General features: G+C 38.2%; 4 protein-coding genes across 8 annotated transcripts; 1 reads left to right on the top strand and 3 right to left on the bottom strand.

Annotated features, from left to right (window-relative positions):
- The first annotated feature begins 1565 nt into the window (after window positions 1-1565).
- Window positions 1566-15012, top strand: LOC130712221 (DNA topoisomerase 2-like). 5 transcript variants are annotated; one of them, XR_009010864.1, is made up of 19 exons: window positions 1566-2018; window positions 2326-2760; window positions 2854-2922; window positions 3039-3163; window positions 3720-3947; window positions 4029-4292; window positions 4374-4435; window positions 4640-4749; window positions 4837-4919; window positions 6647-6760; window positions 7270-7377; window positions 7461-7625; window positions 7702-8043; window positions 8124-8257; window positions 8354-8672; window positions 8784-8964; window positions 9054-9103; window positions 9229-9677; window positions 14624-15012. XR_009010864.1 is itself a non-coding variant. In XM_057562060.1 (18 exons), the coding sequence occupies exons 5-18, from the start codon at window positions 3864-3866 to the stop codon at window positions 9523-9525; spliced, it is 2313 nt and encodes a 770-aa protein (XP_057418043.1). In that variant the 5' UTR covers window positions 1566-2018; window positions 2326-2760; window positions 2854-2922; window positions 3039-3163; window positions 3720-3863; the 3' UTR covers window positions 9526-9838. The 5 variants fall into 5 exon arrangements, 3 of the variants coding, with proteins under 3 accessions (XP_057418043.1, XP_057418045.1, XP_057418044.1); XR_009010865.1 differs by lacking the exon at window positions 14624-15012 and adding an exon at window positions 10137-10395; XM_057562060.1 differs by lacking the exon at window positions 14624-15012 and having other exon boundaries at window positions 9229-9838.
- Window positions 11473-12009, bottom strand: LOC130712373 (uncharacterized). Its single transcript, XM_057562209.1, has one exon. It carries the CDS (start codon window positions 12007-12009, stop codon window positions 11473-11475), a length of 537 nt encoding a protein of 178 aa, XP_057418192.1.
- On the bottom strand, window positions 11969-12585 carry LOC130712226 (uncharacterized). Its single transcript, XM_057562065.1, has 2 exons — window positions 12395-12585; window positions 11969-12290 (listed from the first exon to the last, which is right to left on the bottom strand). The coding sequence occupies exons 1-2, from the start codon at window positions 12537-12539 to the stop codon at window positions 12034-12036; spliced, it is 402 nt and encodes a 133-aa protein (XP_057418048.1). The 5' UTR covers window positions 12540-12585; the 3' UTR covers window positions 11969-12033.
- A 3449-nt stretch (window positions 15013-18461) lies between the features above and the next one.
- LOC130712374 (ubiquitin-NEDD8-like protein RUB2) lies at window positions 18462-19175 on the bottom strand. Its single transcript, XM_057562210.1, has one exon. It carries the CDS (start codon window positions 19173-19175, stop codon window positions 18462-18464), a length of 714 nt encoding a protein of 237 aa, XP_057418193.1.
- Between the last annotated feature and the right edge of the window lie 190 nt (window positions 19176-19365).

The raw sequence follows: 19365 nt of genomic DNA on the forward strand, positions 1-19365 counted from the left end.
CCAGATATTATATGATTATTCATCTTCTTCATTCATCCTTTGATTTTCTGAAAAGACCTAAAAACAAAATCAATTTTTTTTCCCATAACTCATCCTAGATCTGAAAGTGGAAGTACTCCCTCACCACTTCCTTGTCATTTCCGCCGAATCCCCCGCTGACCACCGCGATATGGTGGTCCAGTCGATTGAATCCGAGAACGCCATTTTGATCATGCCTAGGATGTAACACTGGGGGTTTCTGTTATGTTTTATTCTCATTAGAGAACTATATATTTTCTCTAAATGTTTTGGATTTATGTGGTTGGCCTTTGTGCCTAATTCGGTAGATTGTTGTCCGCTGCGTTATATGCATGAATCATTATTTATGATTATTATTTTGGTGATTTGAATAATGTATATCCTCTAATGCATGTTTTACTCTGATTAATTATTATTATATATATATATTTGGGGTTAGAGGGTGTTACGTTATGCACTTAAATAATATAATTATATGAAATTTTTTTCAATAATAATGACTAAACACATTTTGAAATTTCTAGTTTTTGACATATTGGTGATCTTTTGCAGCCTGTGCATCTCAACCACTTCTCACTACTAAAAAAACACGATTGGAAATGAGCGACGGAATCAGCGACGGATCGACGTTTTGGAAATGAACATTCAGTTTTAGAATTTAGCGACGGATTTTACCCCTCGCTGTTGTTTCGTCGCTAATTCCCTCGCTAATTCCATTTTATTATTTTATAGGCTAAAATGCATTTTTGGCCCCTAATGTTTCAAGTTTGTGCAAATTCTGCCCCTACTCTATTTTTGTTGACATTTATACCCCTCATGTTTTCAAACAGTGCACCCTCTACCCCTCCGCCAGTCAGGCTTTCTCAGGAGAGGTTCCTGAGTGGATTGGAGAGATGAAGAGGAGTATATGAAGTTGATGATGATCAAGGAAATGATATAAATTAAATTTGCTTGATGTATATATCAATTATGTATGTAACTGAACTGGTTAAATGCATGTTTTGCTACTTACAGGTCTTGAGTTTGAATCTCCCATGCCCCTTTTTCCAATTTCACTTGTAATTTCCACGTGGCAGGTCAAAAAATTATTAAAAAAAAAGTCAAATCAGCTCATACCGTTAGTTTGTTAACGTCTGACTGACGGAGGGGTAGACGGTGCACTGTTTGAAAACATGAGGGGTAGAAACATCGACATCGACAAAAATAGAGTAGGGGCAGAATTTGCACAAACTTAAAACATCAGGTGCCAAAAGTGCTTTTTAACCTATTTTATATTGCAAATTAGCGACGGATTTACGCCGTCGCTGATGACCTCCCGTCGCTAATTCCCTCGGTAAATTTTGTAAGAAGTTAGCGACGGAAAGCTAACAGAAATTCCGTCGCTAAATATATTATTTTTAAAAATGAATAATTTTCCTCCAGATTCGAACCTGGGACTTGTCTCCAAAAGGGAAGGCCTTAGCCATTTGAACTAGATGATATATTTTGTAATATGTAATGAAATAAGTATATTTAACTTTAGAAACACTCCGAGGTTAAAATATTTCCAAACACTCATGCTCACTAACACACTCAGATCGAAACCTCTCCTCTCACATGGCCGCCGCCCTCTCATCTCACCGACCGTGCACCGCCACCGCTCCCTTCCACGCCCAGCCGCCGCCGGCTGTAGGTCCCCTCTCCCTCTCTCACTCCCAGCCGCTCTCTTGCTCTCTCTCTCCCTCTGCAGATCTTCAACCGCGCCCAAATCTCCAGATCTCGCGCGTCCTCTCCCTCTGCCACTGTTCCTTCGTTGCACCGCCGCTCAGCCAACGCCTCCTTCATCTTGTGTGTCGAAGCCACACACAGCAACTTTCAAACCCCTTCGCGTGTCTGACTCTCACATGGCCGCCGCCTTCTCCTTCTCCACCGCTCGTCGCTCGCAAACCACCACAAGCTTAAGGGAAAACTCGTGAACCCTCATCCTCCATCGCCGGTTAACGAAAACGAAAATTTCTCAGGTAATTGAAATTCTTCTTCTTCCGTTCACCATTTCAAATGCAAATAATTTATAAAAAAAGCATACTTTAGGAGGAAGTTGATACAATCATTAGAGTTAGTAAAATGAAAATATAGACCAAGTTGTTTAGTTAAAAAGTATATGATTGCAGAAGGAGAAGTTATTGAAAGTGATACCTTGTCTCTTACAGAGGATCGGAACTAGAGGAAAAAGTTGGCTAATCAAGTTGCATTTGACTACTTTTTATTCATATATTTACTGGTTTTGAAACTTATTGACTGCTTTCTTTTGTCATTCTAAATTGCAAGTTATTGGCTCATGGAATTTTATGTGATGATATGGGGCTTGGTAAGACACTTCAAGCATCAGCCATTGTAGCCTCTGATATAGCAGAACATCAAGGGAATGGTGATCTTCTGCCATCTTTAATAATTTGCCCATCAACACTAGTTGGGCACTGGGCCTTTGAGATAGAGAAGTATATTGAGGATCCAGTGATATCTAGTCTTCAGTATGTTGGCTCGGCACGGATGCTTCTTCGAGCTAATTTGTGCGAATATAATGTCATTATAACATCATATGATGTTGTCCGTCAAGATATTCAATATTTGGGGAAGCTGTTATGGAATTACTGTATTTTAGATGAAGGGCATATAATCCAAAATGCTAAGTCTAAGGTTACACTTGCTGTAAAGCAGTTGAAAGCCCAACACCGCTTAATATTGAGTGGGACACCAATACAGGTTGGTAACGAGTTTATTTTCTCGTTAAAGGTAAAACCTATGCCACTAATCTGATAAGCACTAATCTGATAAACGTGTTACCTTTTCCTGCAGAATAACATAATGGATTTGTGGTCTCTTTTTGATTTTCTGATGCCTGGTTTCCTTGGAGCAGAAAGACAGGTACGTTTTTGCGCTCATCATTTTAATGGACGATGTTGCAAAAATTGTTGGTTTTCATTTTATCATCCATTTTTATTGTTGTCTCACCTGGCATTCATTTAATTTGGATTTAACAGTTCCAAGGTACATATGGAAAACCACTTTTAGCTGCTAGAGATCCAAAGCGCTCTGCTAAGGATGCTGAAGCAGGAGCACTTGCTATGAAGGCATTGCATAAGCAGGCGATCTTCTCTTGTTATTTGTAAAAACCTGCTTTTCTCTTCAGATAAGTTCACATACTGCTTGTGTCATAATAGTCTGTTGTATTAGGCTATGAGCTATTTTGTTGGCTTAGTTGTTGTTGCTTCTGTGACTGTAGATTCTGTTAGTTAGCTTTACATTCAGTTATGATATAGCTCTGTCTAGATATGGGTATTGGAAATGGAGAAGTAGAAGAGAATTGAGAAATGCAAAAACTTCTTATTACTCCGACTTTGGTGAATGTGCAAATTCATAGTTTATATCACTCAGTAGAAACTTATCCTCTAAGCTAACTAATCTATCTAACATGACAGCTATTACTAATTCTGTTAGAGACTTTTAACAGATTACACAGTAACTAACTATTGATTAATTGAATAAACAGCTCAGCTGTATACTCGAGCAATGTGCATCCTGTAATCACTGTGTCAGAATGAATGATATTTAAATTTCATTTTTGTTCATAATATATTCAGTTCTTTAGAATTCTATCATTATTGCACATTTGCACTGCAAAATTGTGTTTTGTCTTCTAACTAGATGCCTCTATCCTCTAGGTTGTGCCTTTCCTCCTTCGAAGGACAAAGGATGAAGTCTTGTCTGATTTGCCGGACAGAATAATTCATTACATATACTGTAATTTGGGCGATGTACAACGTAAACTTTATGAACAGTTTTCTGATTCTCCTGCAAAGCAAGAAATGTCGTCTGTTGTAACGACAAACGAACCTGCTGCAGCAGAAGGAAGTAGCCATACTACTAAAGCGGCTTCACATGTTTTCCAGGCAATATGATTTTTTTTAATAATCAGCTAGTTATTGTTTCATCAGTTTGTTTTTTGACGTCCAATCCATTCCATGCATCAGGCATTCCAATACTTGCTAAAACTCTGCAGTCATCCGTTGCTTGTTGTTGATAGGAAGATTCTAGATTCAATTCCTGGCTTATTCCCAGAACTGTTTCCTGCTGGCTCTGATGCCAATTTAGAACTTGGGAATCTCCGTCACTCTCCAAAATTAGATGCTCTTTTTGAAATTCTTAAAAAGTCTGGAATTGGAGTTGATGCTTCAGGTTCTGAGGCTGCTGTTAGCGTTGGGCAGCATAAGGTCTTGATATTTGCTCAACACAAGGTAAATATTACCCTTTTCTTTAGGGCTAATTTATTTCTGTAGATTAATAAATGGTTTACTGAATTTGTCATTTAACAATAGCTTGTTTTGCAGGCTTTTCTAGATATAATTGAAAAATGTTTGTTTCAGACGCACATGAAGAAGTAAGTTCCTGGAACTATCATCCAGATAATCATACTAGATTGGTTGTTTAGTTCACATGCTTGCGTTTAAAGCTTTTAGATAAATTATAAAACCTTTGTTAATGAACAGATGTTGCATGCTTTTTCATGGAATTATGCTGCTCTAAATCAATTGATTTTGATTCCAATTGATAATGACAATTCTCATTTTTGTTATTTCATTAGTGTCAAATATTTGAGGCTGGATGGATCAAATGAGCCAGAAACGCATTTTAAAATCGTCCAAGATTTCAATTCAGACCCTAACATTAATGTCTTGCTGCTTACAACACATGGTAACAACTTTTTTACCTTGTGCCAATGTATTTTTCTAGTAATTGTAGCTTAAGTTTTTTAAATTATATAAAATTCTTTATTTGCAGTCGGGGGATTTGGTCTGAACCTGACATCTGCAGACACCCTTGTTTTTGTGGAGCATGACCGGAATCCTATGCGTGATCATCAGGTGATTATGGTCCATTAATTGCTTTCTCTAGATTCTATTTCAGTTCTAACCGCTATGATTTTGGGATCTGGGATACAAAATTAATTGCTGTATTTGGTTTTTTTCAACAAGCGTCTAATCAGGGTTGTTTCCAGCCTTGTTTCAGCGTTGAGCGTATATGGTGCCTTCTTGGACTATTGCCATCTCAAATGCTTAAAACATGGAGATTTCTCCTCTTGCATTCAAGGGGAAGGAATGTTCAATATTTGTTTTTGTAATTGACAGTTTCTTATATCAATAATAACCTGCAGGCTATGGATAAAGCACACAGGCTTGGTCAGGAGCGAGTAAATTGAAGAAGTTTATTGTAAATTGAAGTTTATATGAAAAATAAAGGGGAATTGTAAATTGAAACTGAAGACTTACAACAAGGCTCATCGCAGAAATCCCCTCTGTCAATATTAGGGTACACTGTTTACGGTTCGGTCCACCAGCTTCATTGGCGTCTTCAAGGTTTGGAATGTCACAGAGTTTCATGGTGGTGGGAGAGGAGATTGGCGTCTGATTCGAAGGAGGGGGTTTGAGAGGGTGAGATTAGCAGTGGCGGTCGAAGGAGGGAGGCCGAAGGAGCGAGTCGTACGGCGGCGACGGTGGCCCTGGGCGCGCTGGAGGTTGCTGGACGCTTGGTGTTGCCGTGCGTGAAACGTGTTGGTGAGATCGAGAGTGAGTTCGAACGCGTTTATTGCCCCGGCCTGCTAGGGCAGGTGCCCAGGCTCCCCCAAAAAAATTCTCAAAGAAAAAAAAAAATTGGTTGTAAAAAAGAAGGAATGGGCCAAACATTTGTTGGCTGGCCCAGGCTCATGAGTGTTGGCTGGCCATGTTACACGAAAAAGATGAATAAATGGGCAAAAGATGAAAACAAATAAACTTAAGGGACTAAAATAATAAAATCACCAAAGAACCAGAACCTTCTAGATTGAATCTCTATTCACGCGTTCGAACTCACTCTCGATCTCACCAACACGTTTCACGCACGACAACACCAAGCGTCCAGCAACCTCCAGCGCGCCCAGGGCCACCGTCGCCGCCGTACGACTCGCTCCTTCGGCCTCCCTCCTTCGACCGCCACTGCTAATCTCACCCTCTCAAACCCCCTCCTCCGAATCAGACGCCAATCTCCTCTCCCACCGCCATGAAACTCTGTGACATTCCAAACCTCGAAGACGCCAATGAAGCTGGTGGACCGAACCGTAAACAGTGTACCCTGATATTGACAGAGGGGATTTCTGCGATGAGCCTTGTTGTAAGTCTTCAGTTTCAATTTACAATTCCCCTTTATTTTTCATATAAACTTCAATTTACAATAAACTTCTTCAATTTACGATAGATGGCTGCGCTCTCTGACGCGCAACGGGACTATTTTGGTGTTTTTGCATTGAATGGCAAACTTCTAAATGCGATGAAGACAAACCCTAAGGAGTTTATAAAAAAGGCTAAAACTCGAGGTATATTGAAAATTCTCGGATTTAAACCAAGGAAAGAATTGACCAAAAAAAAACATGGAAAGAATTGACCAAAAAAAAAAAACCAAGGAAAGAGAGTATAGACGAGTCCATGGAGTCTTTTAGATATGGTCGGGTGATGTATATGGCTGATCAGGTAAGTTGCCTAAAGATTGTATAGTTTTTAATCATGTTTTGATTTTGTTTTGTCTTAACGTACTGGTTACTACCTTGTTTTTTGTTCAGGACTATGATGGATCTCACATCAAGGGGTTATTGATAAACTTCTTTTATATGCTCAGCCCATCACTGCTTAGAATTCCATATTTTTTGTCTGAATTGATCACTCCCATAATAAGGGTAAGTTGTTAGAACCGGTACCAGATTACACCTAATCACACACACACAATCAAGAAGAAAGCTCACTCCAGAATTCACACTGAATTCTGGAAGTTGAGAAGCATCGTTTATTGATAATTTTGGGAAAAAGGGGAAATACAATTCTCTTGGAGAAGAAGAACACTGAATCCCACGATTCAGTTCCAACAACCTTCAACTTCCCAAAAGATGCTATTCCTAACTAACTTCCTTCTATTTATAGAAGTACTAACAGAATAGCTATTATTTACAGAATAGTCCCTAAGAACTACTTATTACTGTTTAACCTCCTAGCCATTATAATTCTGGCTAATTACATATTAAACCCCAAAAGCTACTAACAGACCTACTCTTTCTGTCTTCTGACATAAACAGAAGTAATAGGTTTCCCCTTGATTCTATCATAAGTAAGTATGAGAAATTATCTTTTGTTGATAATGATACTTATCATTTATTATACTTATCATTTTTACGCTTTGGAAATCACACAGGCTTTTCATTGCAATGGGATTCAAAAATTATCATTTTATTCATATCCCGAATATGAAAAATGGTGGAAGAACTGGGGGAATTCTGATTGGAGAATCAAGTACTATAAGGTGGTGTTTTTAACTTGTAGAACCACATGTTTTTTTTTCTTCTTCTAGTTTTTCCTTATTTGGCTTCTGGTGTTTTTCTATAGGGGCTGGGTAGCTTTACTCCTGAGGAAGGGAAAGAATTCTTTCAAAATGTTGAAATTCAGAGAAAATACTTTGTTTGGCGCAACGATGAGGATCTAGATGCCATTAATATTGCATTCTCGAAGTCAAAGACTAGAGAAAGGAGGGGATTGAGGCTTAAATTTAAGGTGGTAGACACATTTTTATTTATACACATGTTAGTTGTAGAGAAGCTAATAAAAAGTCGTTTCTCTTTTCTTGCAGTCTAGCGATTATCGCGATTATACAGATCTTAGTATCTGCTACAAGGATTTTCTACAGAAAGAATTTATATTGTACTCGATGGCGAGTGTACGGAGGTGCATTCCTTCGTTGATAGATGGTCAGAAGCCCTCCCAAAGGAAGATCCTTTACGGTGCATTCAAGAGAGAGTTGTTCACTGAAATAAGAGTGGACAAACTTATTGGTTATGTAGCTGAGCATTCTGCTTACCATCATGATGAATCCAGTTTGGCTACCACCCTTATGAGAATGGCTCGAGATTATGTTGGTAGCATGAATATAAATCTCCTGATGGCAAACGGTCAATTTGGTACTCGTAACCAGGTGAGATGAAACTGCTTATGAACTTTGTTTCAATTTTCTCCATGCTTTTGTAGTACTTACTCAATAACTTGCTCTTCCAGGGTGGCAAAGACCATGCATCTCCAAGATACATATACACTGAGCTTAACCCTATTTCTCGTTTCCTCTTCCCCGAGATTGACATTAAACTTCTCAAATACTTGAATGAGGATGGAATCTCAGTTGAACCTGAGTGGTATTTTCTTTTTGCTCTTTTGTTTTCAAAGGCTGTTTGTTCTTAGTATCTACTAAGAAACACAATATACTAATACAAATTCCATTTGGCACATAGGTACCTTCCTATCATACCTTTAGTGCTTGTCAATGGTGTTAGCGGAATTGCGACAGGCTGGAATTGTTCCATCCCCTGCTACAACCCCAAGGATATCATTGCAAACATTAAGTGTTTCTTAAATGATGACAAGTTGCAACCAATGGTTCCCTGGTACAAAGGATTTAAGGGAACCATTGATAAAAGTATAGAGGAGGGGTATGTAGTGAGTGGTAAAGTTGAAGTAATTGATGATCAAAGTTTTAGAATAACAGAGCTGCCCGTCAGCACCTGGACTAAAAAATATGAGAAGTTCCTTAAGGATCATCCTCTCATTGAGGTAACTGACCTAAACATTTCTTTACCATATATATGTATATATATATATACAAATTTACTTGGTTTATGTTAAGTTGGGTAATTTTTCATTCCAATAATTTTCTTCATGCAGGCTTTCTGGCAGAATGGAGATAATAGCATGGTTGATATAAAAGTCAAACTGAAGCTGGAAACAAAGATGACGGAAAAGGAGCTTCTCGTTGAGTTCAAGTTGATTTCCAAAATCCCCAGAAGCAGAATGTATCTTTTTAATAGGAATGCAAGAATTCAGAAATACGATAGTCCTGAGCAAAGTATAACCTTTGTATGCTGAGTTGTTTGAATAGTAATAGTAACATATCAATGTTTTTAATTAATATTCAATGTTTTCTTTCTTATGCAGTTCTTCAAGAATTCTGTAAATATAGGCTTGAGTGCTATGATATGAGAACAGTGAGTTATTCAATGAGAATATGATGTCTTTATCTTCTCTTTTTATATTGGCAATGGGGAATATACTTAATCTTCTCTGAACCTATTAGTAAGAACTGAAATGCAATTTGGTTATGCTTTTGCAGGCGCCTAGTGTTCGACAACTTAAAGACCAAGTTAGATTCATTTCAGAAGTTGTATTTAACATGATTGTGCTGAGCAAAAACATGAGCAAAGCTGAATTGGTGTTGAAACTGAAGGGTAATGGTTTCAAACCTTTGTCACAGAAAGGGGAAAATGTTGGAGGCGCCAAAAACTATGAACATCTTTTGCCCATGTGCACTTTGACCTTTGAAAGTCTTAAGAAGCTGCAAGCTGAAAAGGAGAAGGAGTTGGATAATTTAATGAGAGCAGATCTGTGGGCTTATAAAAAAAAAATCTAAGGATCTGTGGTTGGAGGACCTATTAGAGCTTGAGAAAAAACTAAATGTAGGGGAAGGTATGTCCAGAAATCTACATTTTCCGGAGCAACTACTTGACTACTCTCATATTGAAGAGTATAAGTTTGCACTAAATTGAAAGTAACATTGAGAAGGTAAATTGGGCTTCTGTTTTTTTTTTGTTGGGGTAATATTGCTAACTTTATTCCATTTGCCACTTGTTGCTCATCTAGTTCCAGGTTTAATGGAATGGATGATGAAAGTATGGTGGATTTTTTTTATGAAATTGCATGGGAAGCATGGTTTAATGTTGAAATCCAGTTTTAAACCTTCTCATAGTTCTGGTTGTTGTTTCTATAAATTCATTTTGTTTAAGTCTTCACACTGAAGATGATATCTCTCCAGTGGTGCTCAATCCCTGTATCTTCTAGCTTGATCTTCAATTTTCAACCCTATTTGATCTCATCCATGACAGTCCACCCACTACGCACTTTTCTTTTTCTTCTAGTTGCTTGATTCATGACTTCTGTCAATAATCTTTTCATATATTATTAGATTAATAGATTTGCAATCTGTTAGTTTAGCCTTTTATATATTTTTTCCTGTGCTTCCAGCAATCAGCACCAAGGTATAAATTGGTTAGCTTTTCTAAAGCGTTCCAAGCTTCATGGAATTTTATGTGATGATATTGGGCTTGGTAAGACACTTCAAGCATCAGCCATTGTAGCCTCTGATATAGCAGAACATCAAGGGAATGGTGATCTTCTGCCATCTTAAATAATTTGCCCATCAACACTAGTTGGGCACTGGGCCTTTGAGATAGAGAAGTATATTGATAGTAGTTAATCCCGGATAGCGGCGCATAGCGGCCGGCCCCAAAAATGGGATAGCGGATAGCGGGATGACCGCTATTTTGATTTTTTTTAAATATAAATAACAGTTTAATTCAATATACATATAAATACTAAAACATGACAAATATTACTTAAAATTCATAACATTCATAATACCTAATAGTCATAAGGTTTAAAAACTAAAGAAGTTCAAGCCTCCAAGATTTAAAACATGAAACAACAACATTGAAATTTAAAATAAGAGTTACTAGACTCCTAGCTACATAAGAAATCATCAATCATCATCTTCTTCTAGCTCGGGATCCTCTTCATTGTCACTTTCACTTGTGTCCGTGTGGTAGATTTCTTCCCCCACCTCCTCTTCCTCTTCACTTTCCTCTTCACTCTCCAAATCAACTTCTTCTATCACCACTCCCTTGCCTCTTCTTTGTCCTCTCCCTCGGCCTCTAGTGGTTGAAGTTGAAGGCCTAGTAGTAGAAGATGTAGTGGCAGCATCAATTCCCCTTCTTGATGTCCTTCTAGTATATGTCAAGGGCTCATCAACACCTCCTGCATTTGCAACATCTCCCCAAGTTAAGTCATCATCTTCAAAAACCAAATCATTTTCAGCATGTTCTTCTCCATCTCCACCCATTTCTCCAAACAACCACTCATTACTATCATCAATGCCATCTAGGGCAATGGGGTCAATGGCATCACGACAATCAAATCTTTCTCTAAGAGCTTGGTTGTATTTCACATAGACTAAATCTTGCAACTTTTGATGCTCAAGGCGACTCCTCTTCTTTGAGTGAATCTATATTATAATATAAAATAAATGTTAGTTTCATAATTATTTTATGAAACTCTAAAGTCTAAACTCTAAACTAATACTTTATAAAAATAAATAAATAGAGTATTAACTTACATGCTCAAAGATACTCCAGTTTCGCTCACAACCGGATGAACTGCACGTCAAGCTTAGCACTTTAATAGCAAGTGCCGTCAAATGAGGAGTACATTGTCCAAAGGACCTCCACCACTCAGCTACAATGATAATGCAACATAAGTTAGTTCATGATGCTTGAAGATTTAATCTAAATAAGGAGCATGGTTCTCACTTACCCGGAGACATTGTTTTCCTTGCTCTTACGGCTTGTTTCTTTCCAAAGAAGCCTCCAGCCACCTTATACGTAGCCAATTCAAGCGTAACTTTATCATTCACTTCATCATTCTCACTAAGTACATCAATACATTTGTAGACACCTTCCATGATTTCTAGATTACGATCCATATCCGGATTATCATAAAAGTATTCTGGATTCAGAAAATGTCCCGCAGCATGCAATGGATGGTGAAGTTGACATTCCCACCTATTATCAATAATTGCCCAAATCTCCTTGTACTTGCTTTCATTTCCTTTAAAACCACTTTTAATAGCCTCCTTAGCCCTATCCATAGCTTCATATATGTAACCCATTGCCGGCTTCCTTTCATTATCAACAAGCCTTAGGACACCCACCAATGGCCCCATAGACCTAAGACAATAAGCAACGTCATTCCAAAATGTGTTCATGAGAACCACATTTGCTACCCCTTTCCCCTTAGTGACTTTAGCCAAGGTAGTATTTGTCCAATCATCGGAAGTGAACATCTTTCTAAGGTTGTTTCTTTGAGTCTACAACCTTCGCAAAGTGAGAAATGTGGTGGCAAATCTTGTAACTCCATGTCTAACCAATTCTGATTTGTTGGTGTACTTTCTCATGATGTTCAATGCCAAAGTGTGATTATAGAAAAAGCCAACAAGACTTATACCCCTTTTGATGGTCTTTTGAACTCTTTTAAGCTTGCCAATGTCTTCTAAGATCAAATCAATGCAATGGGCAGCACATGGAGTCCAAAATAAGTGCTTCCTCTTAGCTTGTAGAATTTTACCTAAGACCCCATTCCAAATTAAAAAATTGAAATGAGCAAGAGCAACACATTATCACTAACACACTAATAAAGTATTTAACAAAGTAATAGTTAACGTCACATACCGGCCAATACATAATTGCTTCCGTTGTCGGTCACCACTTGCACAACATTCTTCTCACCAATCTCCTCAACAAGGCTGTCCAAAAAAGTGAATAACTTTTCTCCGGTCTTCATGTATGAAGATCCATCATTACTCCTGACAAACATAGATCCAGCTGGGCTATTCACTAGAAAATTAATCAAAGTCCTTTGCTTCCTATCCGTCCAAGCATCGGACATAATCGAGCAACCATGCTTTCCTCTCTCTTCCACATTTTTCTTCATCAAGTTTTTGGTGTATTCCAACTCCTTTTTTAGGAGGGGGACTCTCATCTCATGGTAGCTTGGAGCTTTCAAGTGAGGGCCATAGCTTCCAACGACCTCAAGCATCAACTTGAAGCTCTTTGATCGCACAACATTGAATGGAATGCTATTCCGAATAAAGAATCTAGCAATATATTGGATTGTCCTTGCTCTAGCTTCTTTATCACCTGCATCAATCATGCTTGTTTGATTCTTCGCTTTTGTCAACTTCAAGCTTGTCTCCGGATCTCTCATAAAAAGTATATCCAAGGGGCCTTTAACATTTGGCTTCTTAGGAAGAGTAGAGGAAGCCCCACTTGAACTTATAGGTCTTTTCCCACTTTTAATTGACACAATTTCTTGCAACTGATCTTCCTCCTCTTCATCTTCATTCAATTCAGTCAAGTGTTCTTGTTGCCCTTGTTTCTTAGCAAGAGCTTCCTTCAACAATAGTATCACTTCCTCTGGAACTTTCCTACATGAATTACAATCTCCCTTTTTTTTCATTTGATGACGTTTTGCCCTTGTAATTCCTCCTGAAGTTGTCACCCCACAGAAATCACATGTTACTCTCTTCCTATCATGTGGATTCTTCAAGCTGTTCCACTGCCATGCTATATCAATGTTGTCTCCTATAGGCTTGTAAAGCCCATTTTCAGCCCGCTTGCAATTATTTACAACCTCACAGTCGTTTGGTTCAGAGGGGGATGCCATGGCTGGTCAGAAATCAGAATAGGGAGTGAGCATTACTAAAACAGAGCATTATTGTAGTGAAGAGAAAGTGAGCACAAAACCAAAAATAGAAACAGAAAGAGGGGAAAGAAGAGGAAAATGAAAAACAGAGCAGAGTATGAAAAATAGAACAGATGCTGGAAATAGAAACAGGAAGATGGGAAAGAAGAGGTAAACGAAAAACAGAGGGAAAGAAGAGAAAAGTGGAAAAAAAAAACAGAGAGGGAAAGAGAGAAGAGGAAACCGAGAGAGAGAAGGAAGAAAACAACTAACCTCGTTGGTATGTCGCCGGAGAAGAAGCTCTCGCCGGAGAGCTTGTCGCCGGAGAAGGAGAGCGCCGGAGAAGGAGAGGAAGAGGTGGAATGTCCAAGCAAGGAAGAGAGGAAGAAGCAGAACACTGATTCGTGAACGGCTCAACACGAATGAGAGAGTAAGGAAGAGAGGAAGAATAAAGTAGACCTAATTTCATTCGAATTACCTGTTTTGCCCCTGACTATAAAACTCCAACGGTTTAAAAATATGGGTTTTTCTGTCATTTAAAGATTCGATATGGGAGCGGCGCTACAGGCCGCGATTGGCCACGATTGAGCCGCGATTCGCGCCGCGACGGCCGCGATTCGTTTCCGCGACGCGATTTGCCCAGAATCGCGGGTAGCAGCCGTTACGCGACGCGACGCCGCGATAGCGGCGCTATTTGCCGCTATTGACAACTATGGTATGAATACATGTTGTCTGGTATTCTCTAAATGCAGAAATGCAGAATGTTATTACTTTACTATGACGGCAAATGGTTTTGAGAATGGCGAATTAGCATCATTAACCTGTGTTGTATATGCTATAATCTATATGTATGTCTGTCCTGGCAATCTTAGATTCCAAAAGGATTATTGTGTGCCACCAACAAAGTGTTGGTTTGAGTGGAAGGGGCTCAGGTTTCATATGGTTCTGGGTTTGATCCAGATCCTTGTTTATGAAACAACACTATTAAAAGCGGTCCCCACTTTGGTGTGTGACAGTACCCTAAGAGATTAGTCTCTCACCATCGTGTGGGTGAATATACTCTAGAAAAAAAACTTGGGCTTAAGTTTTTAGAATTTGTATGCCCTCACATAGGAAATATGTTCAGTACAAGCTTGATTCTTTTGTTATTTCAGTGAATATTAAGCATCATGGTTTATTTTTAGTTTCTAATGCTTTGGGCATGATCAATTGTGTAGGCTTCTGTCAGCGAAAAGTTCAGTTGACCACTCTGATGGAGTCACTGAATTAGTAGGAAGTGGGGGATTGGTGGATCTATGGGACCAATCACATTATACAGATGAATCCAATCTGGATCAATTCTTGGCAAAGCTTAATGCTCTACACATTTCACCCAAGAGAAAAACTACAAATTTTGACACTGTAAGTTGTAACATCTAATTTTTTTGCCCTCCACGCCCTTCACTCGTTTTTTGTTGTCACGTTTTGCTGGCATCTGCTCGTTTTTGCTTGTAAACAAGTAAATCAGTGTCTGCATGTTATAGGGCATTGAGGAAAGTGAGGTTTGACCGATTGGTGGGGGCCCTTGGTGGTGATGTGTAAAGAATTGGTGGAGTAGTTTTATTTTTTCTTGGATTTTGTATATATATAGAATCATATTCGTAATTGTAGTTTTAGTTACTAACACGTCAAATACCATGTATCGTCAAATATCATCTGCTTAATCATCGATGCCATGCCATCTAGTCAAACTCTTTCAAATTTGACAAATCGCTAATTTGTATGTTTTCTCATTAGTTAAACAAAACTGAATGCTGGAAAGGAAACTGAATATATAATATTTGAGGCTATACCGTGTGTGCACACGCGCACGCCCGCACACACAAACACACACACACACTCTCTCTCTCTCTCTCTCTCTAGGTAGTTACTGATTTTGAAACGGACCGACTTTTGAATTTTGGCCCGACTTTTTGAGTTTTGGCCGATTTTAGGGTTTCGACATAACTTTTTGAGTATCGGCCAGACTTTGTGAGTTTTTGCCGATTCTAGAGTTTTAGGCTGACTTTTTGAGTTTCGGCCCGACTTTTTGAGTTTTGACCGATTTCAGGGTTTCAGGCCCACTTATTGTGTTTAACCACGACTTTTTGAGTTTTAGTCGGTTTTAGGGTTTCAAACCGACTTTTTAAGTTTCGGCCCGAATTGTTAACTTTTTAAAAAATTAAGTATAATTTTGTTTTGTCAATTAAGTATATGGATGGGTTGGATATCCATCCATTGAAAATCACTAACGGATGGGTTGGATGAGATTTTGTTAAATGGGTCATGGATGGGTTTGATTTTTTGAGCTGTTTTTAATGGGTCACTAGTGGGTTAATGTATTGGCTTTAACCAATCCATTAAAATCCATATCTAAACTCACCCAACTCATCCATTTGACACCCCTATAAACAACGAAGTAGTGCGAGATGAATCCAAGCGAAGACGCATAGTTGTGGAGGCACATTCCAACCACCGTGAAACTAACAACGAACATCACAATTTGCATGACCTTCTGCACAAGAAGGTGGTTGTCGGAGCCACCATCAAAATTCCACGCCTTACCGCCGTCAGCGACGGCAATCACGACGTATTCACCTCTCACGGCAGCGTTTTCCTTCATCGTTTAGCCGAATCAGAAGCGCCTCAACAAAAGGTCCTTTATCATTACACAATTTGTGAGATTAACCCCAATCGTTTTTAATTTATTAAAATGGCCCCGAGAAAACATGTTAAGACTGATTATAGCAGGTCAAAAATCACATGTACCCATATATGGTTTATATACATCCTGATTTTCATTGTATATCAAACATGAACTAATTTTCTGACACATTTTTATAAAATCTTAAATATAAGAAAAAATCCAATAAATTTAACTTTTATCTTTTCAATTCTATTCAGAGGATTGATCGCAAATGAACACGAGATTTTCTTCTTTCGAAATAAATAACCATCTCTTGTCACATGAGACCAAAGATCATATGAATTACTAATTTTTTATATTAATCATATTTTAATAATGTTACAAGCAAGAAATGTTCTCATTCTAGCCTTGAAAAGGAAACAGGTTCTGTATGTGTGTGATTTACATGTGTTTTCTTTCTTTATGATAAACAATACTAAACGGAGGAAGTGAGTGATAATTTAGAAAAGTTATCATGTAAATCTGTGAGTGCTGAAACAGTGTTGATGGAGATATGAAGAGGGTTCCCACCACCTTCCTCCACCAAAACCAAAGTGTTGTTTGCTTTGTCTTTAAGGAAAGACCGAGTCACATGATATCTGCACCACCATAACACATTGACAGCATTAACTAGCACTATCTCAGCACCGTGATTCTAGTTAGAGCATATAAACAATATGAGCTAGAAAATCTTTATAACAACAATTAACAAGATTGAATTTAATGGTTTTCTAGTGGATTAACTTACAGTGATTGTGAGGGTTTGCCCTTGGAATCATGAAACTTAATCCAATAACGACCAATGCTTTGTCCATTAACCCAAGCCTCGCCTTTTCCCATCGAGCTAAGATCCAATGCAACAGAATCATTTCCTTCCGGTGTGTTGAATGTAGTCTACTAATTCAAAAGTTCATCATCATCATCTTCACAATTCTGTTATAAGTATGTAACTGGAAAATTGAGAGTTTCTTTGCAGTCTTTCTTAAATTACTTAAACTATTAAGAAAAGTAAAGCGTTATACGTTTATGGGGCATAGTTGTTGGAGTTAAGCCTCATATGAGGACTAAAAGTGAGTTATTTCCCAAACATCAAGATCTTTTAGCAACTTTCTTTCGATGAGGGACTAAAATTAAATCTCGCTTTTTTCATCTGGACCAAAAACATCGTTAACCCAAAAGTAAAGTAGTGCCAATAGGATTAGTGACATAACTTTGTGCATCTTTTTACCTTGTACCAAATGAGAGTCTGATCCATAATATTCCCTTCCCTAGTTTAGTTCATTCAACATCACTGCTATTTTGTCCATTGTATACAAAAAATTAACACACATACACCGTGACTCTTCCTCACTACATTAAGAGACTCAACCTGGTAACAGAATGTAAAATTTATGAGAAAACCTGATATCCCCATGTAGAATTGGTCAAATTAAGAGATTGTTCCTAATATAGAGATGTCAGATGAGTTTTGAGCATGTATGCTTGTGTATATGAAGGAAACTTCCAAGACTATATCGTCTGATGCATAACGCGTCCAGTACGTCTAACAATTCTAATTGAAGAATTTCAATCATCCTGAACATGTCACAATCAAATCTTGAGAGTTATTGATATCTTCAAGGGAATATATCTTATAGAATGAAAAGGAAAGAGGGCATATATCTTATATTTGAAGTGTTAATTTCAACTACCACAAAAGAGCACAATCTGCAGAGCTAAACTGAGGACTTCATGTTTAGATGCCAAACTAACAGAAAGGAACTTATATTGGAAAACTCAACACATTTGCCTGCAAGTCATAGTGTTAAGATTATTACTACTAGTTATATATTTAGCAATAGTTATCTACTCCAAGAGATCTACCTACAAAACTTAATTTGGTTTTGCTAAGGCAACTGCATTTTGGTTCATAGCAATTTGGAATGATACATTTTGGTCTCAACACTAAGAAGTTAATAATGCCAGCACCAATTGCTAAATGAGCATACAAAAACCAGCAACAAACCAAAAGAAAAGAGACAACAATAAACGAGCCCATGACATTAGTGAAACACAAGCATGACATTACCCTATTAAAACTTCAACATAAGGGAATGAAATCATTAAAGCAGGTTCAGAAACATTAGAACATAGTTACAGCCACTATACAGGGGCTGCAAACTACAAGTCAAAGACTGGATTTGGGATAAAAGAAACAAAAGGAAACCAGCACAAAGGGAACTGACACAGAAGAGGAAAGCGCTTTGACACTTGAGAAACCACCACAAAGGCGCAGGACAAGATGCAGGGTTGACTCCTTCTAGATATTGTAATCTGCCAAAGTCCTGCCATCCTCCAACTGCTTCCCAGCCTTACGAAAGATCAAAAATCAAATCATCGTACTGAGCCTTACGCTTTAGATACAATAACTTGTCATTGGGATCGTCACTGTCTTCCAGACACGCAAGAATATGATCTAATTCTTCATAGTGATGGATACAGACCCTATTAGGGTTAAGAAAACTACCACATCCGCAGCGACATCCGCAAATACTACATCCAGTACGTGCATCAGAATCATCATCATAAGAATCATCATCATCAGCAAGTTTGTTTGGCTCTATCTCTGTGCTTTCTTCATCATCATCATCATCAGAATCATCATCATCATCATCATCATCATCATCATCATCATCATCAGAATCATCATCATCATCAGCAAGTTTGTTTGGCTCTATCTCTGTGCTTTCTTCATCATCATCATGATCAGAATCATCATCATCATCAGCAAGTTTGTTTGGCTCTATCTCTGTGCTTTCTTCTTCTCCTCCGGCTTTCTTCACTTGACTGTTGGTGGTCATCTTGGCCTTCACATTATCAATGGTGTCAATGGTGTCGTCAAGGTTGATGGTTCTCAGTGACAAGGTCTCCTTGGAGACGTCGTGGATGTCAAAGATAATCCTTTGCATATGAGCTGGGATGCCTTCCTTCTCTTTGATCTTAGCTTTGATGCTGTCAATGGAATCAGAACCCTTCACCTCGACAGGGATGTAGTCACTGGACAAGGTTCGTAGTAAGATTTGCATCTATTGAAAATAATAGAGCAAAACATTGGAAATAAAATCACAAACCCTAATAATATCAAACTAAAACATAACCCTAAATGACAAAATTTGGGAAAGAATCAAAATTAGTGAACGCGTTGAGCAGAATAATTGAACCAGTAAAATTAACAACGAAAATCTAGACAGACAGGATAATGGAATTGTAAGAATG

Source organism: Lotus japonicus, chromosome 4 (assembly GCF_012489685.1).
Source record: "Lotus japonicus ecotype B-129 chromosome 4, LjGifu_v1.2".
Lineage (NCBI taxonomy): Eukaryota > Viridiplantae > Streptophyta > Magnoliopsida > Fabales > Fabaceae > Lotus > Lotus japonicus.